Genomic DNA, 27,776 nt, shown 5'->3' on the forward strand with positions numbered 1-27,776 from the left:
CATCCATCAAGTATACATAAGCATTTAAGTCATTTTATGCTTAGAACAGGACTGCAAACCAGCCTTTGATAATCTACTTTAGGAAATTCAGTTTGATCCTAAGCAATAATTTTTGTAGACAACATGCTTATACAAGTACTCCTAGAGTGATTGATGCTAGCCATTAAGATGGAGATAATAATATTAGCTTCCTTTCAGTTAACAACCCAGAAGGGATAGATGAAACAGAAGAAGAAATCAGTAGTTCAGTATTTTGTAGCAGATTTAATTAAGAGAATCTGCATATTTGAAAACATTGTATTGGGTTAAACTTAAGTGCATCAGATCCTATTTTTATGGTCAAAATATTTAAAACATTGATCTCTTCAAATACTATTGGAATTACCTTAAGTTTACAGTGTAGGTATTATTGAAAAAAATAAAAGCAATTTTTAATTTTGAAATTTCACAATCATATCAGTGTGGTACCAGAGTGGGTCAAATACTTTAGTCTAACAGTGTAGGATAACAATATGGTTATTTTTTCTTCTTACAGTTTGGTAATGCAGTTAAAAGATTACAATTTTTAAGAATTCCATAATCTTTGAGAGAGAAAAATCTAAATGTGCAGTAAAGGTTAAAACACATTTGTGGAGGATTTGTCTTGACCTGAACACCTGTTAAAGAATTTATCTTGAGTAAGAATTAGCCAGGTGAATCCATATCATCCTGTGAAGGGTCATTGATCTCAGTAATAGAATACGCTTCATCTTCAGATATCCAGTTCCTATATTTTACTTCATTTTAAGGCAAATACCTGGTCATTGAATTTTAATTCAGAGGTGTGGTATGTTTGTAAGTTTTAGTTACCAATTGGTGGTTGCTAGGATATATAGTCAGTTTTGTTCCATTATTGACTTTATCTGCAGCAACCTTACTAAATTCATTTATTAACGCTAATAGTTTATCTGTAGATTCATTTCGGTTTTCAGTGTGTACAATTATATGATCTGCAAATGGTTACAGTTTTTATTTCTTCAATTCCAGGCTTTATACTTTTTTCTTTTTCTCGCCTTATTGTACCTGAGTTCAATGTTGAATAGAAGTGATGATAGTGAATGTCATTGTCTCACTTTCAATCTTAGGGTTAAGTTTTCAGTATTTCCCCCATTATGTATGAATTTTATCCACTATTTTTTTTCCTGTATTTATTGAGTTGATTCTATGTTTTCTCTATTATTCTGTTTGTGTAGTGAATTAAATTGAATAATTTTCAAGTGTTATTTCAACCTGGCATTTCTAGAATGTCCAACTTGGTCATAATCATTATCCTCTTTATATATATCTTTGGATTTAGTGTATTAACATCCTTGTTTAGAAATTCTGTATCTACATTTAGGAAAGACTGGCCTACAACTTTCCTGTCTAGTAAAGTCTTCGTTAGATTTTGGTATCGAGGTTATGCTGGCCTCATACAAAGATGAAATATTTCCCTCTTTTTCTTGTCACCGGAAGAGTTTGTGTAAACTCTTTGACCCAGGGTTTATTCAGAAGTGTATTGCTCAATTGATCAGTATTTTGGAGTTTTCTCATTATCTTTCTGTTACTGATTTCTAGCTTAATTCCACTGCAACCAGACACCATTTTCTCTATGATATTAGTTCTTTGAAATTTGTTGAGACTTGCTTTAGGGCTTTGCCTATGGTCCCATTTGGGTAAATATTCCTTGTGTACATGAAAAAAAGTATATTCTGCAGTTGTTGAGTGCAATGCCCTGTATCATATTTTTACACAAATAACACTTTCTACAGTTGTTTGCCAAGCATGCTCCCCGCCATGAGGTATTTTCATAAGCATGCTATACTAATTATTTTTACAGCAACAATGTAAAAAAAATTGGCATAGAGGCACTTACGAAAATACCTCATGGGGAAAGGGTGCAGTTGGCAAACAAACCTGGAAGGCTCACGTTATTTGTGTAAAAATACGGTATATGTCAATTAGGTCAAGTTTATTTAGAATGCAGTTCAAATCTTCTATATCCATATTGACTTTTTTTGTCTATTTTTCTATCAGTTACTGAGAGAAGTGTGTTACAATCTCTAATTATGACTGTAGATTTGTCCGTTTCTCATTTGGATTCGTGTCTGTTTTGCCTAACAAGTCTTGAGGTTATGTTGGTAATATTGTTAAATCTTACCACTGAATTGACCCTTTCATATCTATGAATGGTCTTTCTTTATCTGTAGTAATCCTCCTTACCTAAAAGTTTACTTCTCTGATATTAGTTTAGCTGCACTCTGCTTCTTTTGGCTAATATAGGCCAGGTGTACCTTTTTTTCCCCCATCTTTTTACTTTCATCTTTTCTTTAACTTACATCTTTGATAAGCACCATGCATTTGGATTTCATTTTGTCATCTAGTATTACAATTTTAGTCTTTTACTGGGAGTATTTAACCCCTGTATAATTAATGTATTACTGGTAAATTTGGGTTTAAATTTACCATCTTATTTTTTTAATTCATTTTTTTCCATTCTTGCCTTCTTCTTAGTTAAGTATTTTTATTTTATTTTATGCCTCCATTAGCATGTTACTTATAACCTTAATTTATTAGGTTATAAGTAACATGTTTCCTTGACTTATTTGATTCTGCTTTTTTTAATGTTTTCATTTAAAATAATTATAGAATCACAAGGAGTTTTAAAGATAGTACAGAAAGGTCCTATATTTCCTTTACCAAGTTTCCCCAAATGGTTACATCTTACATAATTATAGTAAATATCATGCTGGCTTGTAATTAGAAAAAAATAATTCTGTTATTTTCTGGCTTTTGTTGTTTCAATGGAGAAGTCAGCTATCAATATTACTCTTCCTTCTTTGAAAATAAGGTGACTTTTTGCTCTGGTGACTTTTAAAGCTTTCTCTCTGTCTTGGCCTTCACCTGTTTTCTTGTGATATACTGTGGTAGGCGGGCTCTAAAATAATCCCCAGTAATCTCTGCTTCCTGGTAGTCTGGCTCTTATGTAATCCTTTCTTCTTGAATGTGGGCAGAGCTTAATCATTTACTTCTTGTGCATCGAATGTGACACAAGCGTTGGGGTATCACCTCTGAGATCAGGCTATACAAATACTTCCGTTTTGTGTGCTTCTTGGTTCTTTCTTGGATCATCAGCTGCTACACATGAGGATATTCAGACAGCCTATGGAGAGTCTTATATGGTGAGGAATTGAGGCCTGCCGGTAGCCCCATGAGTGAGCTTAACATGTATCCTTTCCCCTCCAATTGAGCCTTCAGATGGGACCATACCTTGGCCAACAGCTCATCTGCAGCCTTGTGAGAGACCTTGAGCTAGAGGCACCCAATTAAGCTGTTTCTGGATTTTTTACTCATAGAAACTGTGTGATAAAAGAAAATATTTGTTGTTTTAAGTTGTTAAGTTTGGGGGTATTTTGTTACACAGTAATATACAACTATTATATATATCTTGGTGTGATTTTCTTTGTATCTATTTTGGGAAATGTTTACAGACTTTTGAATCTTTAGGTGTTGTCTTTTATCTCCTAGTAAACTCTCAGCCATTTATTTCTTTCAGTTTTTCTTTTTGCCTATTCTTGTCTTTTCTTCTGATACTCCAGTTGTACATATGTTAGGTCTTTTCACTGTACCTAACCTGTGTCTGATTCTATATTCTGTATTTTTTTTTCTTTTTTACCTCTGTTTTAGTATGATTTCTAATGACCTGTCTTCTAGTTCACTAATTGTAATCCTATCTTCTACATTGTCTAATATGCTATTAATTGTATCTAAGCTTTCTTATCTTTTATATTGATGATTCTGTCCTAGAGCTTCAATTTGGCTCCTTTTTTAAACAATAGATTCCAAATCTCTGAAATTATAATTTTTGATATTATTTATTCACTTCTAGAATTTCTATTTGATTCTTGTTTTTATAGATTGCTTTTCTCTATGAACTTGTTCAGAATTTCTTGTGCATTCTCCATCTTTTCCTCAAGTTTCCTTAACATATTAATTATAGTTATTTTTAAGTCTTTGTCTGCTAATTCCAGTCTTTGTAGGGTAAATCTGTTTCCATTGTCTGTTTGTTTTCTCTTAACTCTGTGTCATTTGAGCCTGGTTTCCTATATGTTGGCAGTATTTGATTGAATGCCAGACATTGTTTATGAAAAAAAAAAAAAAGTATGTTGAAGCTCCTTTTTTTTCCTTCTGGCAGGCAGGTAGCATATGGACAGATCACCTTGTTCTTATTTGATTTATTTGCCTTGTTATGCTGATCTGTTTCCACTTTGTCTTGCTCACTACCCTTCAGGGGTCTCAACTGAAAGTCTGGTGTATTTAACAAAACTCCTCCACATTATGGATCCTGAGCTCCAATTCGTGTTTTCCCAACTCTTTAGACTTCTGCAACTGTGCCCATTTCTTTAGTCTGCCAGCAGCTTCATCTTTTGTTTCTTAAAAACTTGCCTCCCATATGTACATTCTAGGAGACTCAAAATGCCTCTAAGGGAAATTGCACATAGAATTTTGGACTCACTTCTATGGAGTTTTTTCCTCTCCAGGATCTTGGCCACTAAAATCCTGGCAGCACTGGTAACGCCAGACTCCAACCAACATCACTCTTGCTCAGGTATATTGCTACCTAAGGCATCAGAGAATCAGCAAACCTCCCAAGGGAAAAAAATTAGCGACAAATGTGGCAGATAGTAGGGGTCCACCTCATTGTACTTTTCCTTTCTCTAGGATCTTGTTTCCTTGTGTTCTGGCTGCTACTTTTTTTTTTTTTTTTTAATACTTAAAAGTTGTTGTTATTGTTTTTTAATAGCTCTTTATACAGATTTTCTAATCATTCTTAGTGGAAGGTTTAGCCCGATATATCCATTCCCACTGAGTGAGCTTAATGGTATCTAGAACTAAAGAGAATTTTTGCTTTCTTGGAATGCCATTATAGAAGCTCTTAGCCACCTCGTTAGGTGAAAAGATAATTGTACGTTTCTTCTGATGCCCAAAACACTCAACGCATGTCTTTTGAGATACTCTCTAGGTTATGCTCTTTGCAGTTCTCACCAATTAAGTGTACATTTATCAAAAGTCAGTTATTTTTAAAAGTCCTTTACACCGTTGTACTTATTTTTATGATTATATGACTTTATTGTATAAGAGCCCTAGTGTTGCAATGGTTAAATGCTCAACTGCTAACCAAAAAATCAGTGGTTCAAACCCACCAGTCACTCCATGGGAGGATAAAAGACCTGGTAATCTGGTCCTGTAAATATTTCAGCCTAGGAAACCTTACATGGCAGTTCTACTCTGTTCTTTAGGATAGGTATGGAGTCGGAATTGACATGATGGCACACAGCAACAACATTATATAATATAAAAACCTAAGACAAAAGAGAGTTGTTTCTGTGAAAACTGATATAAATTATTTTGAAAGACTATATTGGTGAAAAGATAAAACAGTTGTTGATGAATTAGTTGTATTTGGGCAAATTGTAAAACCCTGTGGAACGATCTCATAAAAATCTGTAAGGCTTTTTTGCTGAAATTATTTCATAAGTATAAAAAATTCTTGCTCCACATTAAATGAACTGAAATTGAAAATAATGCCATTGTTATATGAGTATGGTTTACGCAAGGCAGGAGGTGGGAACCTACCATTTTTAAAGCTATACGCAAAGAGAAATCCTTCTCCCTGTCAAGGTATTTGTCAACGAATGTACAGATTTTTTAAGTTAATTAAACTGCTTAATTGTATGCATTTATTCTGCTCCAACTGTCATTTTCCAGAAACTGAATCAATTACTGGTTCTGATTGCATCTGAGAAGAGGACTTCTCCTATACTTCTAAATACTGAGAGGATCTTTTATCCTGCCCTTTCACAAATAATTTGCAAACTTTTTAATTGAGCAATTTAAAAAAAAAGTTATGTTTTAGGTATCAGCACTAATTAAAATCAATAAATTAAGTGAATGTATTTTTATTTACTCAGTTCGTGAAAGCGCTTTTTAGACTGAAATAACATAGCCAGAAGTTAAACGGAGAGCAGATAATTACTTGGTGACTCTTGCTCATTTACTAGCAGCTTCTTATACAGATAGTTTATCTGTATATAAAAATCACCAGATATTTGTGTTTTCGTCTGTTTGTTTTGTGCTCTATAAACCAGGGAGGGGAGTCAAGTTCTTTTTATTAAACATTTATAGAGACTGTGCTGTAAGTGGAAACCCTGGTGGCGTAGTGGTTAAGACCTGTGGCTGCTAATTAAAAGGCCGCGGTTCGAATCCACCAGGCACTCCTTGGAAACCCTACGGGGCAGTTCTACTCTGTCCTTTAGGGTCGTGATGAGTCAGAATTGACTTGACGGCAATGGGTTTGGTTTTTGGTTTTTTGGTGCTGTGAACAGATCTATCAAGGCAAATAAAATTTATCCCTGTTCCTAAAGGAGATTATAGTTCAGAAATACCTTTTAATAAGCAGTTATTATAGCAGATTCAAAGGGTAATTTTGTAATTTATGGGTATAAACTTGCAAATTAAAAAATTTTATGATGGTATAATTAAATGATAACTAAAAAAATGTGACCTCTCCAACATTTGCTTTTATATTTATGTAGGCCTCAAGGTCAGGGAGGAATCAGGAGGAGCCATTGATGTTGGTTAAAAACAAAACAAAAACAAAAACCAAACCTGTTGCCATTGAGTTGATTCCAACTCCATAGAAATTGTATAGGACAGAGTAGAACTGCCCCATAACGTTTCAAAGGAATGACTGGTGGATTCGAACTGCCGACCTTTTGGTTAGCAGCCAAAAGGAACCACTTTGCCACTGGTTCCCCAAAATTCGTTTAACCTTGGGCAAATTAGAGGAAGACAACTAATATTAAATACTTTTATACAAGTCTCTTATTGTATTATTAGACTTGTTCTGATCCTACTAACTTTATTCTGAGAGTGTCTTCTCGTCTGTTGTGTGCTATTGAGTCGATTTTGACTCATAGGACCCTATAGGATAGAGTAGAACTGCCCCTAGGGTTTTCTAGGCTGTAATCTTTACAGGAGCAGATCGCTAGGTCTTTTCTCCCACTGAGCTGGTGGTGGGTTCAAACTGCCGACCTTTCAGTTAGGAGCCAAACACCTAACCATTGCAACACCAGAGCTTCTTCCTTCATATCTAGTTGCCCAAAATGCCAGAGCTTCTATTTCATCAGTTAACTTCTTATAAATAGACTCTCTTCTTGGAATGAGATTTGTTCATTCTGGCTTACCCTAGTAGACCTCCAAATATTATTTTCCTATGCAGACATACCATAGGCATTAGGTCCTGGTGTGTGGGATCCTCAGCCTGTCGCAGATTTCATTGTGCCATCTGCCTCACCCTGAGCAGTGTGTCCTCAGCTAGCAGACTTTATTAAAGTTGCCATGGCTTAGGATAAAAAAGTCAGGCTTGGCATAAGAAGCTTGCTTTTGAAAAAATAATAATTGATCATGCCTACTGTAGATTTTAAAATAAGCATTTGAAAGGATTCCCAAATGCCTTTTTTCAACAATTGATCTCTTTTTCATCTGTGAGTGTAATACCCAATATAATGGTTGAATTATTGGTAGCTTTGTTAACTTAATGAATTTTCTGTTTTATTAAAGGGTTGTAGGTAGGAGCCCTGGTGGCATAGTGGTTAAGAGTTTGGCTGCTAACCAAAAGGTCGGCAGGTTGAATCCAACAGCCACTCCCTGGAAACCTTATGGGGCCGTTCTGCGTTGTCCTATAGGATTGCTATATCGGAATCAACCCAACGACAATGGGTTTGGGTTTTTTTTTTTTTGTAGGTAGGATAGGTAATACACTCTTAAGTATGTATTGGTGATACATTGCAAAACAGTTTGATAGCTTATGTCAAAGGAAGCTTTTTATTGTCTTATTTTCAGAAATGGTACCTCAAATGGCTGCATGCTTTGTGTATAATATAATGATGAAAGGAACACCAGGATGGAAAAGCCTATGGCACAAAGCACTTACTAGGTCGGTGACTTTGTGCAATTTCGTCATTTGTAAAATGGGGTTAGTAATACCTGGAGGGTTGTTGGGGGGATTAGATCAGAGTAGGTTCATAAAAAATGGATAAACATTTATTCTGCAAATATATATTGAGGCCGACTCTGTGGAAGTCACTCTCCAAGATTCTGAGTATATAGCAGGGGATCAAATAGTCCAGTTTCCTGTGCCGGAGAACCTCACATGCCAGGCTGTGCCCATTCACTGATATGGAGTCTCCAAGACCACAGGGTGTATGTCAGATGGTGATGAGTGCCATGAACGAAAATGCAACAGGGTAAGCTCATGGACGTGGTGTTGGGTGCTGTCTCTGATAGGGCTGTCAAGAAGGACTTCTGTGAGGTGATATTGAGCACACTTACTAATACAAAGAAACAAGTCATATGAATATTAGGGGAAGGATGTACCTGGCAAAGGGAGCAGCTTGGCAGTTTGAGGAAATGCAAGGTGGCCGGTCTATCTGAAGCCAAGTGGGAAAGGGGTGAAGGGGTAGGGTCTGAGGCTAGAGAATGATCCAGAAACATCATTGATGTAACAGTTCTGATAACTAATTGTAGATAAAAAGAAAAAAACCACATTCCAGGTAATTTATAGAAATATGAAATTAAGGTTGGCTATTTTTTTTTATTTGTACAGTTTTATCAATTATTCAGCTTTAACTTGGAGCTATTTATAATGAAGATACATACAATTATAGAGTCTTTTTCCAAATGAAATTATCTTTTTTTGTGCTTAAGACATTATACCCTGGAGTAAGTTAAACCATGGGATTTGAGAGTCCAGTCTTCTAGACTGCCAAGTCTGCCCCAGACTCCTGATGCCAACTGCAAGGAGTAATGGTCCAACTACAGAGCTAGAGGGGAAGAGTCCACCCAGGACCATGCTCAGTTTTGGCACTAACTGCAAGTTTGGGGAATTCTTATACCCATGCATAGGTTTGATAATTCACTAGATGGACTCACAGAACTCGCTGAAATCTATTATACTCAGAGTTATGGTTTATTACAGGGAAAGGATACAGGTTAAAAATTAGCTAAAGGAAGAGGTGCGTGGGGCAGTCTGGGAGGGCTCCACATGGTAGAGGACCTGTTACCCTCCCAGAATTGATGTGTGGAGTATTGCCAAACCATGAAGTGGACTCTAATTTTGGTGTCCAGAGTTTTGATTGAGGCTTCATTACCTAGGCATGATTGATTGATTGATTGATTGCCTGTGTGGTTGAACTCAGTCCTGCACCTTCTTCCTCCCCGGACATCGGGCTGATATCATGTTGCCAACACAAATCACCTCATCAGCACAAACTAAAAGGTGTAGTCACAGGAGCCCACCATCGGTAAAAAAAAGCACCCCTAATCACTCCAGAAATTACCTACCAAGGGCAGGGGACAAAGCCCAGCCATCTCTCTGGATCAGGCCAAATTTCTCTGTTATATATTGTTATAAAAATTCAAGAAATCAGAAGGTGAATGACCCCCTGGAACCCTGTCTCTCAGGAACGAGTGTTACATTGGTTGGTTGATGTATAGTCTTCCAGGTGTTTATTGTATATAAAAACATCTTTATTTTTAATGCATGTGGAATCATTCTGGAGCCCTGGTGGCACAGTGGTTAAGAGCTACCTGAGCTACAGCTGCTAACCAAAAAAGGTTGGCAGTTGGAATCCACCAGCCACTCCTTGGAAATCCTATGGGGCAGTTCTACTCTGTCCTTCAGGGTTGGTATGAGTTGGAATCGACTTGACGACAACGAGTTTGTTTTTTTTTTTTTTTTTGGTTTGATATCATACTATCCATATTATTCATTTTGCCTTTTTTACTTCCCAGTGGATGTGTATGTTTCTGTGTGTTATAATGAGTTCTCTGAAGTTGAACAATGGAGATAGTTTTTTCCCCCATTTTTAATAAGTAGTGCTGCATTGAACATCTGTGTACAAGCATCTCTGTATAGTATTCTAATTTTTCTTCCAGAAGTAAAGCTCTTAAAGTAAAATGGATGGATCAAAGCTATGGACATTTTAAAATTGCATATGTACTTTATTATTTCTCTCATTTGTATGTTTTCTCTGGAATAGTTTATGGAATGTTAAAATTATTAATAATTTCTGTATTACCTTTAGGTAGACATTGAAACTTCCATGACTTCAAATGTTGAATATGGCCACATTCCACATCTCAGCCCTGCTGTAATTCCTGCTCTGCAAAATGAATCATCTTTATTGTCCCCAAATAATGGGAATTTGGAAGCACTTACGGGATCTGGAACTCCACACATTAACGGGAAACCTACTTGTGATGAATTTGATCAGCTGATCAAAAATATGGCCCAGGTAGGACCATTTCTTCCTCTTAGTTATGATAGGATGTATAATATATGTCAGGGATTAAATTATCTCCCCCAAAAATATGTGTATCAACTTGGTTAGGCCATGATTCCCAGTATTGTGTGGTTGTCTTCCATTTTGTGATTGTAATTTTATGTTGAGAGGATTAGAGTGGGATTTAACACCACCCTTACTCAGGTCACCTCCCTGATCCATGCAAAGGGAATTTCCCTGGGGTGTGGGCTGCACCACCTTTTATCTCTCAGGAGATAAAAGGAAAGGGAAGCTAGCAGAGAGGGGGACCTCATACCACCTAGAAAGCAGTGCCGTGAGCAGAGTGCGTCCTTTGGACCCAAGGTCCCTGCGTGAAGAAGCTCCTAGTCTGGGGTAAAGATTGATGAGAAGGCTGACAGAGAGAGAAAGCCTTACCCTGGAGCTGACGCCCTGAATTTAGACTTTTAGCCTACTTTACTGTGAAGAAATAAATTTCTCTTTGTTAAAGCCATCCACTTGCGATATTTCTGTTGTAGCAGCACTAGATAACTAAGACAATATCTTAAGATTGTGATCGTGTCTTTGGCTAATTTTTAAGTATATAATGACATTTATAACATCAGAAAAAATTGGAATGAAAAGGAAGTGTTCTTCGTGTGAGTTTAGATGGTTTAGAAATTTTTCTATTAAATTTTACTTGTCTTTATTATCAGATTTTAAACTGAGTATTATATATTATATTCCAGAAATATGCTTCAAGTTAAATAAAATGCCCCATTCTAGATGATGAGCAATAAAGATTATTTTAAACCAAAAAAAATCACGTTGACATCGAGTCGATTTCTCCTCATAGCAACGCTATCGGACAGAGTAGAACTGTCCCATATTGTAGGGTTTCCAAGGAGCAGCTGGTGGATTCGAACTGAGGACCTTTGGGTTAGCAACTGTAGCTCTTAACCACTGTGCCACCAGAGCTCGAGATGTTATCCTAGAAAATTTTTTTTCATTTTCTTTCTTTCCTTTTAAGCAAAGTAGTGCCTCTGATAAGATGACTGTCACTGCAGTGTGTGGCTTTAATTGTATTTCTTGCTTTATCTCCTGAACAGGGTCGCCATGTGGAAGTTTTTGACCTCCTTAAACCACCCAGTGGAGGCCTCGGGTTTAGTGTTGTGGGACTAAGGAGTGAAAACAGGGGAGAATTAGGAATCTTTGTGCAGGAGATACAGGAGGGCAGTGTGGCTCACAGGTGAGACAGCATCTTTTCTGTTTTTGATACCACCATCAAAAAGTTTCAATCACTGTGGGAGGATCTGAAGAAAACAAAAATAAATAAAAACAAACAGAAAATAATAGTAACTTGTCATTCACCAGTTTTAGTCCTTGGGTAGTTCAGCTGGTCAATGTGCTAGATGGCTAATTGAGAGGCTGAAAGTTCAAGTCTACCCCAAGATGCCTCAGAAGAAAAGCCTGGTGATCTTCTGAAGAATCAGCCATTGAAAACCCTGTGGAGCACAATTCTACCCTAACACACATGCGTTGCCACGAGTCAGAACCCGCTCAACAGCAACTGGATAAGTTGTAACATTGCCATAGTCTCGAGAAAGTTCAAGTCCATTGAAATAAGAGTAGCTTTTAAATATATTCATAACTGAGTTACCTTTTAGTAGGGAAAAGAAGATTTGAGTAGCACGTCATTTTTGCAGTTATAAGATGGTTCTTTAATATTAGATTTTTGAAATTATTAATGCAGAAAAATATACAAATGGCCCATGATATCTTGAGCCATATTTAATTAATATACTCAAAGTACTAAGTAAATACAGGCATCTGTACTTTAATTTTTGGAGAAGACCTGGTGGTGCTGTGGTTAAGCACTTGGCTGCTACCTGAAAGGTTGGTCATTTGAATGCACTGGCTGCTCAAAGAGAGAAAAATGTGCGTGGCAGTCTGCTTCCCTAAAGACTACAGCCTTGTTTCCTGTTCACGGTGGAGTCTGTCCTAGAGGGTCCCTATGAGTTGGAATCACTTTTAGAAGTTAGGAACCTCCAAGATGTAATGTAAGGGTTGAGTATGTAGCTGAAAGAAGAAGGCTTTTAAATGGGAGGAATTGATTAGGAGTGGCAGTGCACCTACCTTCAAAGAGAGTTGGGCATCTGGAGCCAAAATATTTTTAAAAAGTCAGACTGCAGGAAAAGATTAAAAAAGGGTAGAAATTAGAAAATGGGATTAAAAACAACCTGAAAGTATGTGGCAAAGAAGCTGTCATTTCCAGGAGAGCTGTCATCTCTTTTTTCTCTTTTTTTGATCCTTGATAGAGATGGAAGATTGAAGGAAACTGATCAGATCCTTGCTATCAATGGGCAGGCACTTGATCAGACAATTACACATCAGCAGGCTATTAGCATCCTGCAGAAAGCCAAAGAGAATGTCCAGCTGGTCATCGCCAGAGGCTCCTTGCCTCAGCTCATCAGCCCCATAGTGTCCCGTTCTCCCTCTGTGGCCAGCACCATTTCAGCTCACTCCAATCCGGTGAGTATAGAACATGTTCAAAAAGAACAGAACACACTTTTCTAGTTCTTTTTGGTAGCCTAGCTTCCAATTTCTGAGCTTCTTCGTATTTCCCAAGTTTTAGCCAATTTATTCTTTTATCTGTCTTTACCCTGGAGTATTTGTTAGTCATGATTCAGTTTATAGCTTCTGAAACAACCTTTGGTTTTCCTCGAATAGTTTTTCACTTGACTGCATTTCTCAAAGAAAATTTAGGTCTTTAACAACATCAGCTTTACCTGTAGAAAGATATAATCTTGATTTTGCTCTGTAAATTATTAAATCATTCAGCGAGCTGTCCGTGACTTTAAGTAATCATCTAATTTGAAACCCTGTCTCCAGGCAGGATTATGCAGAAAGTACCCTTAACTGGGCAACAGTTATTTTCTTGATCTTTTTCTTTTTTTAAGAAGTTCTACAAAGAATCTTGTAAATCAGTGCCTCTCTTTAATTGGTCAAGTGCAGTTACTGTAATGATGAGTTGATGATTCAAGATTGATTATATCAGGAGCATTTACAATCTGTTCAAAGTGAAGTCCAGGCAGTACAGGTAGTTCCCAACTTATGACATCTTCCAGTTTCAACGAAACGCAATTAACGGCCCTCTGTTTTTGTTTTTTTGTGCATCTTATTGCTGGTGATATGTACTACCTACAGTGTTAAAATATATCTGTAAGTTTCCAAACCCCAAAGACAAATAAAGATGCAATTTATAAAAATATTTTTAATAAAAGGCAATGATAATGAACATTTAAAAGAAAAAAAGATGTTTGACTTACGTCAGCACTGACTTATAATGGAGTCGTTGGAGGGAACCCCATTGTAAGTTGGGGACTACCTGTATATATATATACCAAATAAAAGGGATAAAAGTACATTGTTAGGACTCATTATTATGTCTGAATTCAATGATTTAACACTAATCATAAAATAATAATACTTAACAAAGATCTCAACTGTAATAAAACATTGCTGTTTTTCCCAAATTTTTGCAAATTCATATAGGAGATTTGTTTACAGGTTCACTGGCAGCATGTGGAGACTATCGAATTGGTGAACGATGGATCTGGTCTGGGATTTGGCATCATAGGAGGAAAAGCAACTGGCGTGATAGTCAAAACCATTCTGCCTGGGGGAGTAGCTGATCAGGTAAGCTACTCCAACCAGTCTTTTACGCTGTTTTATCAAGAAGTATGACCATCTTTTATCTTTTCTGTTAGAAAGAAGAAACTTTGGTCTTTGATAATGTTAAAGTGTTATCTAGTACTGCTGTAACAGAAATACCACAAGTGGGTGGCTTTAACAAATAGCAATTTATTCATTCTCTCACAGTCTAGAAGGGTAGAAGCTTGAATTCAGGGCACTAACTCCAGCAGAAGGCTTTCTCTCTGTGTCAGCTCTGGGGGACGGTCCCTGTCATCAGTGTTCCATTGGGTCTAAGAGTTTCTCAGAGCAGGGGCCCTGGGTCCAAAGGACACACCCTTCTCCTAGCTCTTCTTTCCTGGTGGTATGTGGTCCCTCTCCTCTCTGCTTACTTCTCTTTTTTATCTCAAAAGAGATTGACTCAAGATGCAGCCTAATCCTATAGATTACATCCTGCCTCATTAACATCGTAGAGGATTTACATCACATAGGATAAATTCATCAGATCACAAGATGGAGGACAATTACACCATACTGGGAATCACAACCTAGCCAATTTGACACATATTTTGGGGGGACACAGTTCAATCCATAACATTCTACCCTTGGGCCCCCCAAAATTGATGTCCTTGCTACTTTTAAAACACATCCACCGCATCGTGTCATCCCAAAAGTCTTAAATCAACTCCAAATCCAGATTCCGTTCTGGAAAAAATTCCTCTTCATCTGAAATCTAGAATACAAGTTATCTGCTTCCAAAGACAATGGTGGAATGGACACAAGGTAGGCATTTCCATTACAAATGGAAAAATTGTAGGGAAAGGAAGGATAATAGGCACTAAGCAAGTCAGCAGAACACATAACATTAGCTCTGAAGACTGGAAAATAATCCTCTGTTCTCTGAGACTGTTTAGGCAGTGGCCCTGCCCTCCAGACTCTTGAGTGTTGATCATACTTTACAGATTCTGGGTGGAGGCCCCTCGGCCCTGAACCTCAGCTCAGTCTTCCAGGCCTACTGGGACAACAACTCTCCTCCTTTGGATTTGGGCGGCCCCATTCTCCTAGTCTGTAGGAGTGGCAACCCTACCCCATTGGCCCCAGGAGGCCTGGCTCTTCTGCCCCGTGGGCATGGCAGCCCAACCCCCTCAGCTTTGGGCGTCAGATCTGGCCCCATCCTGCTGGCACTCGTGAACAGCAGCCCCACACTCCGGAACCGAATTGGTAAAGGTCTGACTCTTTGAAACCTAGGAGGCCACGGTCCCACCCTTTGAGACCCAGCAGGCTGTGGCTCTACCTTTTGAGACCTCAAAGGTCATGACCTTAACCGTTGAGACTGAGGCAGCTCCGCTTCCTGTGTTCCCTGTCTCTTCAGCTTCTGTTTCCTGGTTCCTTGGCCTCTTGTCCCCTTTGGCCCTCTTGGGCCTGGTGTCTGCTCTGCTGGGGCACGTTTCTAAAGCTCTTTAGCTCCAGCAGTAAGTGCCTGAAGGGATCCCACTCCTCCAGTAAACCTCGTCTCAAAAGCACTCAGTTCTCGCTCTGTGGATCAGCAAGCCTAGCTCCACCAGTAAGTGCTCAGAGCATCCCACTCTGCCAGGAGGCCTCCTGCACAAAGGCACTCAGCTCTCTCACTCCATGGGTTGGCTCCCATGCCATCTCGCACTGGTCTCCTTGTTCTGCTTCTGCCGTTTCTCTGCTGTTACTTCTTGCCGTCTTTGCTGTCTCTGATGTTACAGCTCTCCTCACTTCCTTCTGAGCCCTCACCAGAATTGTCTGTGATATCCATAATTCCATCAACAATCTGTTCATAGAAATCAAGGCTTTTGCTATTAGGCACCTTAAAACCCTTCCAGCCTCTATCCATTTGCAGTTTCAGGACCACTTACACACTTTAAGTTTCTGGTAGAGCAGCACCCCACTCTTGGTACCAAATTCTGTGTTAGTTATCAAGTACTGCTATAACAGAAATACCACAAATGGATGGTGTTAACAAACAGGAATTTATTCATTCTTTTACAGTCTAGAAGGCTAGAAGTCCGAATTCAGGGTGCCAGCTCCAGGGGAAGGCTTTCTCTCTCTGTCAGCTCTGGGGGAAGGTCCTTGTCATCAATCTTCCCTTGGGTCTAGGAGTTTCTCAGTGCAGGCACCGCACCCTGGATCCAAAAGATACGCTCTTCTCCTGGCTCTTCTTTCTTGGTGGCATGAAGTTCCTCTCCTCTCTACTCATTTCTCTTTTTTATATTTCAAAAGATAGTGACTCAAGATACAACCTAATCCTGTAGATTGCATTCTGCCTCATTAATATAATTATCTCTAATCTTGCCTCATTAACTTCACAGAGGATTTACAACACACAGTGTAAATACATCAGATCAAGACAACCACACAATAGTAGGAATCATAGCCTACCCAAGTTGACACACGTTTTAACCCGTTGGTGTCAAGTCAATTCTGATTCATAGTGACCTTATAAGACAGAGTAGAACTACTCCGTAGGGTTTTTTTGGGAGACACAGTTCAATTCTTAACACAAAGGAACTGAGTTAGCATCTTGTATTTCACTGGGCGGTCCCTAAAGTGTTCTCTTAGACCTGGGGGAAGTTACATTTGAAAAGGGCAATTGATCCTAAGTTAGAGTTACAAACAATGATCTTAAGATATTTAGAACCACAGACTAAAACTAAGCTTATGGTTTTGATCATTGTAGAGGTAGCCATATTTGTAAACCTAGTCAGCTGTTTTATAACCACAAGCTATTGTGGAAAAACAATATGTATTATTAAGAGCAAAAAAGATTTAACTTGTCCCTTTAATGATGGGTCGCTGGTACCATCTTGCATATGAAAAGCACAGCCTATTTTCATTACTTAGAGTACTTCATATAAGCATCACCATCTATGATATGTGACAGTGTTGAAATATATGTGAAAAAACTTTTAATAATTGTATTAGCTATGACATGTTTTAATTTGAGAAGTTATGCTAGTTTAAGTAACTTTTGCCTTGATTGTAACCTTTTGTTTTATAAACCTCTATGTTTTTGCATGTGTATATGAACGTCACACTCGGAAGTCAGGTTCATCAAACATTTCTCAAGTTCACAAATGAAAATTCCATTTAATGGCAACCTTGTCAGTAGAGGTATTAACACTAATGCAATAGTATCCAAAATTTTTCTTCCTTTTAAACATCAGCCAGCATCTAGCAGTATCAATGAAGTCCCTTTGTGGTATAAACAGTTATTGTGCTTGGTTGCTAACTGAAAGGTTGGAGGTTTGAGTCTACCTAGAGGCATCTCAAAAGAAAGGCCTGGTGATCTGCTTCTGAAAAATCAGTCATTGAAAACCCTATGGACCACAGTTCTACTGGGACACACATGGGGCCTCCAGGAGTCAGAATTAGCTCGATGGCCACTGGTTTAGCTGTACCAAGTGAATGTCCTCCAGTTGACAAGTTTGTGATATATAAGCTTTACCTTCAGCGTGGAGCTGGACTGTCCATAGTCTGGCCACTCACCAGCTGTCACTTTTAAAATTTGAATTAAAATTAAATAAAATTAAAAATCTGGTTCCTCAGTTGGACCAGCCATATTTCACGTGCTCCTTAACCACATGTTGCTTGTGGCTGCCATATAGGACAGTGCCATATAGGGCAGTGCAGAACATGTCTGTCATTGCAGAAAGTTGTTCTGGGCAGTGCTTACATGGAGGCTTGTAAGACAGCTTTTCACATGCCTCATATATCTGAATTTTCATCTCACAAGGACTTCATCTGAAAATGAGTCATTCAGGGACATTTGTAATTGAAGTGGCCAACCAGAAGGTTGTGTTATTAATCCCATACTTTCTTAGGGGTTCATACCACATTTTGAGTGTAGTTGCATAGCGACTTCGTACTTTGTCTGCGCTTAATGGCATTTTCTTCTTTCTATCCCACAAAAAAAAAAAAAAAAAATGAATAGACTTAGTGTTTTATTGCATTTAGTGGGTAGATATCAAACAGAAAAGTTTAGAGTAACTGTTGATTTAAGGTAAATTAGTGCCTTTCAATAGCTTATATCACATTGACTGATGCTAGAATGTTTCAGAAGGCGGTTAATATGTTTATTGTCCCATGAGAGAAAATTCATGTCATTGCCATTTTTATTGTTCCTTTTCCCTCACTCAGGATTTCGGTAATGCAGTCAAAATAATACTAGCCTGATTTTTCTTTTTTTGATTCAGCATGGGCGATTGTGCAGTGGAGACCACATTCTAAAGATTGGTGACACAGATCTAGCAGGAATGAGCAGTGAGCAAGTAGCACAAGTCCTCAGGCAGTGTGGAAACAGAGTGAAGTTGGTGATTGCAAGAGGGGCCATAGAAGAAGCGACAGCACCCACCTCTTTGGGCATCACCCTCTCCTCGTCCCCATCTTCCATGCCAGAGGTGCGGGTAAGTAGGGAAAAACAGTTAATGCGAAACTCAGAGACAGGAGCACTTAGATGACAGTGGTGTTTATTTAGAAACTAGACTTATTTACATTCATATTGGTGTTAAGAATGAAACACGATGCAAATATAAGTGCTTTTCAGCAGGGGCAGTATTTTATTAAGCAGGAGGACCATGTAACACAGGTAAAAAAAAAAAAAAAGGTTGTTTACAAAATTCTAGATTACTATTTTCCATTTGTCTGTATGCAACACCTTCACAAGAAAATTTGGATGCAATCTTAAAGAATTACTTGCTAATAATAATACCAAATACCAAAAATGTTTAATTCTATCTTTCTCTTAATCAAAAAGGTCTCTGTGAAGTAGATCATAAGCGCTAGTCATTCCCTTTCCACAATTTTCTTTTAGGATTTTTTTTTTAGTATATGGAGGTTGAGGCATAGAGACAGGCTTGGTGGGGATGAATAAAGCTTACGACAGCCTTTCAGTATCATTGTTTTAAGGTATGTCATAGAAATGTTATCAGATTTGTAATAAGAAGTTTTTACTCTTGACCTGGTTATATAATCTTTTAAACAAAAGTCATGCTTTTGAGGTAACAAAAGCTTGATTCATAATGATAGCAATCTGTCTTTGCCCTCGATGTGATATGAAAAAAAGCTGGAAAATTTCAAAATTATTTGGAATGTGGTGGTTATCTCAGTTTACAGGTCACAAGTTTATAGTGGATAAAATATTAACGCAATATTTTTATCCAGCAATCACTCACATTTTTAAGAAGAGAATTACACCAAATTTCTGAGTGAGATTTATAGCAAAATCAAGGCCTATAATCCTTTCCCATTCATATACAAATATTTATGTACTTTTTTATATTAATTTTTTTCTGACTAGTTGCTACAAACACTTTAATATCCTGACTTCCTCTTCAAGCTCTTTAAAACTTTATTAGAACACTTGAAATTTCCATGATTCTGTTGTTTTTTTAGGATTGAGTTTGGTTGCTATTTTTTGCAAAGAGAAAGAAGTAAAGAAAGAAAGCTTGTTTATGAAAGTATCTAAATGGCATTCTTTTGTGGTAAACAAAACATTTTATTCAGCAATACATGAATGAATGCAATACCGAAAACCACTTGATGTAATTGAATGCTTAGAAAAATATCTATTCTGTGCATATCATCATTTCTGAAGCTTGTGCCCCTTTTAAAACCGTTCGATAGTCAAATTGCCACCCTCTAAAATAGCGCTCGCAGAAGTCTTATTAAAAATAGCAAACACATTTGTTTCAATTGAAGCAGATTTCATCCTGTCATTTTCTTGCAATTATCTAAACTTTAAACTTTTGCTAAGTTTGCACAGATAATTATGTGCAAAGAAAAAAATAAATCAAACTTTACTATGAAATTATATCTTATTTAAGTGGACTACCCATTAAAAAAAAAAAATATGGTTTATTTCAAGAAAATCAGTAGACAGTACCAACTAGCCCCCAACATTTATGTCTATTAATGCCCACAGCCCTGGTCCTGTTGTGCTCTTTAAAGATTCTCTGTAGAATCTGCTGACACCACACTAGTACCTGGTATCAATAGCTTATTGATGACTTATTGCTCCAGTCCACTAATGTTTGTGTAGGCGAGCCTTATCCTTCAATTTGGTATACATTATATAGCATGCAGTTCAAGTAATAGTATTTCTAGCAAAAGATGACATTTGTGAAACCTGCTGTTATTCTGGGAAGGAAAGGTGTCAGTGCAGACAGGTATATTTTCTTTATAGCTTTTCATAGTGAATTCCCAATTTACAAACCAACTAAAGAGAGGATTTTAAATAGTTCATTGATGCATTTCACTGGTTTTCAAAATAAGTCATTAGCAGATTAGTTGCGTGTCTGGAGGCTAGAGTAACGCATTCATGGTGTTAGAATCAACTATCAGATTTAAGATATTAATAGCAATTAACATTTTCAGAGTAGACACTGTGGTTTTACTTTCCACTAGGGACTTCACATATAGCTTATCATTTCAGAGCAGGGGCTCTTCAACCAGACTTTCTGGATTTGAATCCTGCCTCTACTAGATTGTAGCTGTTTGTCCTTGGAAAAGTTTCTGTGCCTCAGTTTCCCCAGAGAAGAATTGACATAATAATTATACCTATAGGCTTGCTCTAAGAAGAAATGAATTAAGACATGGCAATTCCCTGTTAACACAGAAAGTCCTCAATAAATGTTGGCTGGATTTGTTATTATTACTCCTGATATATAATTGAGCAGAGTGATGCTTACAAAGATTAAGTAGCAAGCTAGGCGTGCACTTGTTTATCTGAATTCAAAACATGAGCTCTGTCTACTGTACTGCATCTCATCCCAGCCTCTTCAGAAATGAAGATGAGCCATCTCTGAAAATAAAACTTGTTAATAAGAAAATATTTGATTTCTAAAATTCTGTGTACACAAACAGTAATGTACCTCTCTAATACAGGCTGTGTCTTGGTTATCTAGTGCTGCTGTAACAGAAATACCACAAGCGGGTGGCTTTAACAAACTGAAATTTATTCTTTCACAGTCTAGTAGGCTAGAAGCCCAAATTCAGGGTACCAGCTCCAAGGGAAGGCTTTCTCTCTCTTTGTCAGCTCTGGGGGAAGGTCCTTGTCATCAATCTTCCCTGGTTGAGGAGCTTCTCAGAGCAGCGTCCCCAGGTCTAAAGGACATGCTGTTCTCCTGGCTCTTGTTTCTTGGTGGTATGAAGTCCCCATGTCTCTCTGCTTTCTTCTCTTTTTTATATTTCAAGAGATTGACTTAAGATAACAACCTAATCTTGTAGACTGAGTCCTCCCTCATTAATATAACTGCCTCTAATCCTGCCTCATTAACATCATGGGGGTAGGATTTACAACACAGAAGAAAATCACATCAAATGACAAAATGGTGGACAATTGCACAATACTGGGAATCATGGCCTAGCCAAGTTGACATATATTTTTGGGGGACACAATTCAATTCGTGACAGAGTGGTTCAGCTTTATTACTGACCTGATTTCTGAGTAAAAATAATGCTGACTCTATGTCCTCATAACTGAAGGAGTGATCTCTACTATAGTTCTCTAGCAAAGTTCTCTGATGCCTAATTACATCATATTATTCAGATTTTTTAACTTGTTTTGTTTGTGGATTTTATTTTAGGCTGAGGCTTCTACTCAGAAAAGTGAAGAAAGTGAGACATTTGATGTGGAACTCACAAAAAATATCCAAGGATTAGGAATTACCATTGCTGGTTACATTGGAGATAAAAAATTAGGTAGTTATAAACATTAAATATTTTATTTTTTAAACTCAGCATTTGCCTCTAATATCTTTGTCTTATTAAATATTGAATCAGAATTATATGTTTTAAGATTATTGGATAAACTGATTGAAAACTTCTTTAGGAATAATTTAATATAGACTACTGTAGGTGGCGCAGTGGTTAAAAGTGTGGCTGCTAACCAAAAGGTCAGAAGTTCAGATCCACCAGGCACTCCTTGGAAAGCCTATGGGGCAGTTATTCTCCGTCCTGTAGGGTCATTATGAGTCAAAATCGACTTGACAGCAATGAGTTTTTATGGATACTATGATACTGATACTATAGTTATGGATATTATGATACTATATTTAAAATAGAAAAAAGAATTGTCTTATTTTGTAGCCTAAGTTTCTACTAATGGTTTTGATTGTATGGCTTGTTAATATATACATTTGCAAAATTAGGATTTTACATTTGTAGAATAAAGGGTGGATATCCTGACAAATAACCTATTTTTAATCTTAGAACCTTCAGGAATCTTTGTAAAGAGCATTACAAAAAGCAGTGCTGTTGAACATGATGGAAGAATCCAAATTGGAGACCAAATTATAGCAGTAAGTGACACATTTCATAATAGCTTTGTTACTTCTCATGTTTGACAAATGCATTCTTCTTGTTTTCTCAGTTTGAGGAACTCTGGTTACCTCAGCATTAATTAAACTTACTTGGGTGACTTGAGGCTATCATTGCAATTACTTACCTTATTATTTTGTGGAGATAAAGTAGAACACTGAATTGAAGCTTTACTGATTTCAATTCTAAAGTTTGAAACTTGCTTGAAAAATTCTGGTATATTCCATTTCTGGTTGGAATGAATTTATTGCGTTAATGAATATGACACTTATATTTAGTTGCAGACTTCAAAACCTGTAGTGTACTTGAATCTGATTTTGGCATGCTTACTTTTTTTTTTTTTTGATCAGCGGAATGACACCGATATTTCTGGCTCCATGAGCAAGGGATTCTTTAAAAGAAACAGATCCATCTGCTCTTAATTAGATCAAGCTCATCATTATTGTCTTGACGATCATCAGTAGATCATAAGTAAATGGCTGTTTAAGGTGCTGTGCAAAAAACTCCAGCTTTCCAATGCTCACTGGAAACTGGACTCCCCGAACCACTCAACTACTCCCCAGAACGTAAATTCAAGAAGATTCTGCACAAAGAGTTTCCTAGTCAAATAAGCTTAGGAAAAACTGCAGATGATATGGTCTCTTAAAGATTCACAGTACACACTAGAAAATTGAAAACCCTGAGAAGTCCTGCTGTAGAGAAACCTGTTTAACTTTTTACCTTAATATGTCCTAAACTTCCATAGTTGTGGGATCTTTCTTTTCCCAAACTTTACATTAATATTCTTTGGAAGTCATCTTGGAGAATGATGATTTGTTTTAGGATTATTTGTTTATACTTGTCTCTGTTGTACCTTTGGGATCATAAAAGCAGTAATAACAGAAAGTAGAAGGTTCAGACAAAAGGCCTTTATCTCAGCCCTTTGCTTCTACATGGCAACTGTACTGAGTCTTCTTGGTTTTAGTTCTATGAAACTGCTACTGAAACCTATTAATTAACCTCTTGAAATCTACTCTGGAGACCAAGCTGTGTTTACTAGCTAACCTGGCTATAGGCTGGAAATGAGCTTCCTCCCACTGTGTCTCCAGTGTATATCATACAGTAAAAATTAACCACTTTATGATTTTATGAGTTATGACACAACTTTGCTTGCTGAAAGCAAAGAGGACTTGAAGCACTTACTGATGAAGATCAAAGACTACAGACTTCAGTAAGGATTACACCTCCACATAAAGAAAATAAAAATCCTTACAACTGGACCAATAATCAACATTGTGATAAATGGAGAAGATACTGAGGTTGTCAAGAATTTCATTTTACTTGGATCTATAACCAATGCCCATGGAAGTAGTAGTCGAGAAATCAAATGACATATTGCGTTGGGTGAATCTGCTGCAAAAGATTTCTTTGAAGTATTAAAAAACAAAGATGTCACTTTGAGGACTGAGGTGTGCCTGACCCAAGCTGTGGTATTTCCAGTCACCTCATATGCATGTGAAAGCTAAATAATGAATAAGGAAGACAAAAGAAGAGCTGATGCATCTGAATTGTGATGTTGGGCAAGAATATTGAATATATCATGGACTGCCAGAAGAGCAAATAAATCTGTCTCAGAAGACATAGAGCCAGAATGTTCCTTAGAACGTTGGATGGTGAGCCTTCGTCTTAGGTACTTTGGACATGTTATCAGGAGGAACCAGTCCCTGGAGAAATACATCATGCTTGGTAAAGTAGAGGGTCAGTGAAAAAGAGGAAGACCCTCAGTGAAATGGGTTGACACAATGGCTGCAACAGTGGGCTGAAACTTAGCAATGACTGTGAGGATGGACATGAGGTCTGTGTTAGTCTGAACCAGCTCAACATCACCTAGCAATAACAACAATGATCTTCATTTGTGAGAGGGAGGAAAGGTGATAGAGTGAGTAAATGTAGGGTCTAAATCTATATCTGATACTGAATTAGCAATTGAAAACAGCTAATTTACTGTTTTTTCTCAGCTAGTATTTTAATCTATTAGAAAGCATATTTTTCGTTAAACAGTTTTATTGAGATATAATTCATATGCCATATAAATCACTCATTTAAAATGTACAATTCAGTATATTCAGAGTTGTGTACCCATTAGCACAATCAATTTTAGAGCATTTTCATCATCCCCAAAAGAAGCTTTATACCAATTAGCAGTTATTTTTAATTTCCCCATCTCTGTTACCTAAACAGCTAGTAACAATGGAAAAGCTCCATATCATCAGTCAGAACTAGGCCAGGGGCTGACTGCAGGACAGACCATCAATTGCTCATATGTAAGTAAGTTTAAGTTCAAACTGAAGAAAATTAGAACAAGTTGATGAGAGCCGAAGTATGATCTTGAATATCCCACCTGAATTTAGAGACCATCTCAAGAATAGATTTGACGCCTCGAAAACTAATGGAATGACACCAAGGACATCATACATGAAGAAAGCAAGAGGTCATTTAAAAGACAGGAAAGAAGGAAAAGACCAAAACAAACGTCAGAAGAGACTCTGAAACTTGCTCTTGAACATCAAATAGCTAAAGTGAAAGGAAGAAATGATGAAGTAAAAGAGTAGAACAGAAGGTTTCAAAGGGTGGCTCGAGAAGACAAAGTAAAATATTATAATGACATGTGCAAAGACCTGGAGATAGAAAACCAAAGAGGAAGAACACTCTAGGCATTTCTTAAGTTGAAAGAACTTAAGAAAAAATTCAAGCCTCAAGTTGCAATATTAAAGGATTCTACGGGGAAAATATTAATGATATAGGAAGCATCAAAAGAAGATGGAAGGAATATACAGAGTTATTATACCAAAAAGAATTAGTCAACATTCAACCATTTCAAGAGATGGCATAAGGTCAGGAACTGATGGTACTGAAGGAAGAGGTACAAGCTTAACTGAAGGCATTGGTGAAAAACAAGGCTCCAGGAATTGACAGAGTACCAACTGAGATGTTTCAACAAATGGGTGCAGTGCTGAAAGTGCTCACTTGTCTATGCAAAGAAATTTGGAAAACAGCTACCTGGCAGCCGACTGGAAGAGATCCATATTTATGCCTATTCTCAAGAAAGGTGACCCAACAGAATGCAGAAATTATCGAACAATTTCATTAATATCACACGCAAGTAAAATTTTTCTGAAAATCATTCAAAATTGATTGCGGCAATATATTGACAGGGAACTGCTAGAAATTCAAGCCAGATTCAGAAGAGGACTTGTAATAAGGAATCTCATTGCCGATGTCAGATGAATCCTGGCTGAAAGGAGAGAATACTAGAAAGACGTTTACCTGTGTTTTATTGACTGTGTAAAGGCATTTGGCTGTGTGGTTGATAACAAATCACAGATAACGTTGTGAAGAATGGGAATTCCAGAACATTTAATTGTGCTCATGAGAAACCTGTACATAGATCAAGAGGCAGTCATTTGAACAGAACAAGGGGATACTTCATGGTTTAAAGTCACGAAAGGTGTGCGTCAGGATTGCATCCTTTCACCAGACCTACTCGATCAGTATGCTCAGCAAATACTCCGAGAAGCCGGACTATGTGAAGAATGGGGCATCAGGATCAGAGGAAGACTCATTAACAATCTGTGTTATGCAGATGACACAACCTTGCTTGCTGAATGTGAAGAGGACTTGAAGCACTTACTGATGAAGATCAAAGACCACAACCTTCAGTATGGATTACCCTCAACAGGAAACAAAAATCCTCACAACTGGACCAATAAGCCACATCATGATGAATGGAGAAAAGACTGAAGTTGTTAAGGATTTCATTTTACCTGGATCCACAATCAACACCCATGGAAGTAGCAGTCAGGAAATCAAAAGATGCTTTGCAGTGGGCAAATCTGCTGCAGAAGAAGTCTTTAAAGTGTTAAAAAGCAAAGATGTCACCTTGAAGACTGAGGTATGCCTGACCCAAGCCATGGTGTTTCATATGCATGTGAAAGCTATGCAGTGAATAAGGAAGACTGAAGAAGAATTGACGTCTATGAATTGTGGTGTTGGCAAAGAATGTTGAATATACATTTAACTGCCAAAAGAATGAGCAAGTTGTCTTGGAAGAAGTACAACCAGAGTGCTCCTTAGAAGCAAGAATAGTGAGATACATCTCGCACACTTTGGACATTATCAGGAGGAACCAGTCCCTGGAGGACATGACGCTTGGTAAAGTAGAGAGTCAAAGAAAAAGAATACCCTCAAGGAGATGGATTGACACAGTGGCTGCAACAGGGGGCTCAAGCTTAACAACGATTGTGAGAATGGCACAAGACCGGGCAGGGTTTTATTCTGTTATTCATAGGGGTTACTCTCAATTGGAACTGACAAGAAGGCACCTAACAACAACAGCAACAACAACAAACCAAACCTGTTGCTGTCAAGTCAGTTTTGCCTCATAGTGACCCTATAGGATAGAGTAGAACTTCCTCATATGATTTCCAAGGCTGTAAATCTTTAGGGAAGTTCCCACATCATCTCCTGCGGAGTGGCTGGTGGATTTGAACCACTGACCTTCTTCGAGTTAGCAGCTGAGTGGTTAACCACTGCTCCGCCAGGGCTCCTTATAATTCCCCTTAGGCAATCAGTGATAGAGGAAATTGTTGATTCCAAAGGTGGAACCATCCTTCCCCTGAGATTTCTTTCTTTCTTTCTTTAATAAAATCATTGTCTTCACTGTCATCTATATTTTGAGTTTGCATTTGTATTTTTAGCGACATTCCCTTATTTCAGAGTTGGAAGCACTTCATGCAATGCTTTTGATCTTGCATTAATTTTTTGGAGAAATATCACCATCTTGTGGACTTCTGAGACAGCAGTAGGAAAGGTTTCCATATTTGGTTGCTTTTTCACAACTGCAGTCTTTGGCTATTTGTTTGTTTTTTGTTTGGGCAGCAGCTATTTGGAGCTACGCTCTCTTTTTATTTTGGAGTTGTTGAGGTGATGAGAAAATAAATAAATTGTTTATTACTATTTTAGGGAAGTATTATTTTGTAACATTAAAACCGTTTTGCTGTAAGATCCCTCTTGTACAAATTGTGTTCTGTGGACACCTAGGATTTCACTATAGGCACGGGGGCAGGGTATAGAATCAAGGGCTGGATTCATTTCTTTTTCCTGTTTTTTTGTTTTACATTTTATATATTGTTGTTCTCCATAAGATTTTCTTTGACAGAAGGCCTCTGTTGTCTTTTTTAGAAGGTTGACTTCACTTCGTCATTTGATAAAATCATACACTCATTCTCTTTAGATTGATAACACATAGTGATTCTTGCTAAATGCAGTATGGGATTGTGATGGATAAATTAACAAGCTTATAAATTTTGGGAAAAATGGTCAGATGTTGCCTTTGATATT

General features: G+C 37.5%; 1 protein-coding gene across 5 annotated transcripts in view; it reads left to right on the plus strand.

Moving 5' to 3' along the window:
* MPDZ (multiple PDZ domain crumbs cell polarity complex component) overlaps nucleotides 1–27,776 on the plus strand; it is a 147,369-nt gene that overhangs the window by 17,370 nt on the left and 102,223 nt on the right. For 4 of the 5 annotated variants that reach the window (XM_023545266.2, XM_064290503.1, XM_064290504.1 and 1 more), the window contains exons 3-9: nucleotides 10,167–10,376; nucleotides 11,471–11,610; nucleotides 12,680–12,893; nucleotides 13,932–14,060; nucleotides 18,275–18,484; nucleotides 21,665–21,779; nucleotides 22,290–22,378. In XM_023545266.2, the coding sequence (XP_023401034.2) occupies nucleotides 10,167–10,376; nucleotides 11,471–11,610; nucleotides 12,680–12,893; nucleotides 13,932–14,060; nucleotides 18,275–18,484; nucleotides 21,665–21,779; nucleotides 22,290–22,378 (1,107 nt within the window). The remainder of the gene's footprint in view (nucleotides 1–10,166; nucleotides 10,377–11,470; nucleotides 11,611–12,679; nucleotides 12,894–13,931; nucleotides 14,061–18,274; nucleotides 18,485–21,664; nucleotides 21,780–22,289; nucleotides 22,379–27,776) is intronic. The other variant, XM_064290502.1, reaches the window with a different exon arrangement.

The sequence above is a fragment of the Loxodonta africana genome, chromosome 9, assembly GCF_030014295.1.
Source record: "Loxodonta africana isolate mLoxAfr1 chromosome 9, mLoxAfr1.hap2, whole genome shotgun sequence".
Lineage (NCBI taxonomy): Eukaryota > Metazoa > Chordata > Mammalia > Proboscidea > Elephantidae > Loxodonta > Loxodonta africana.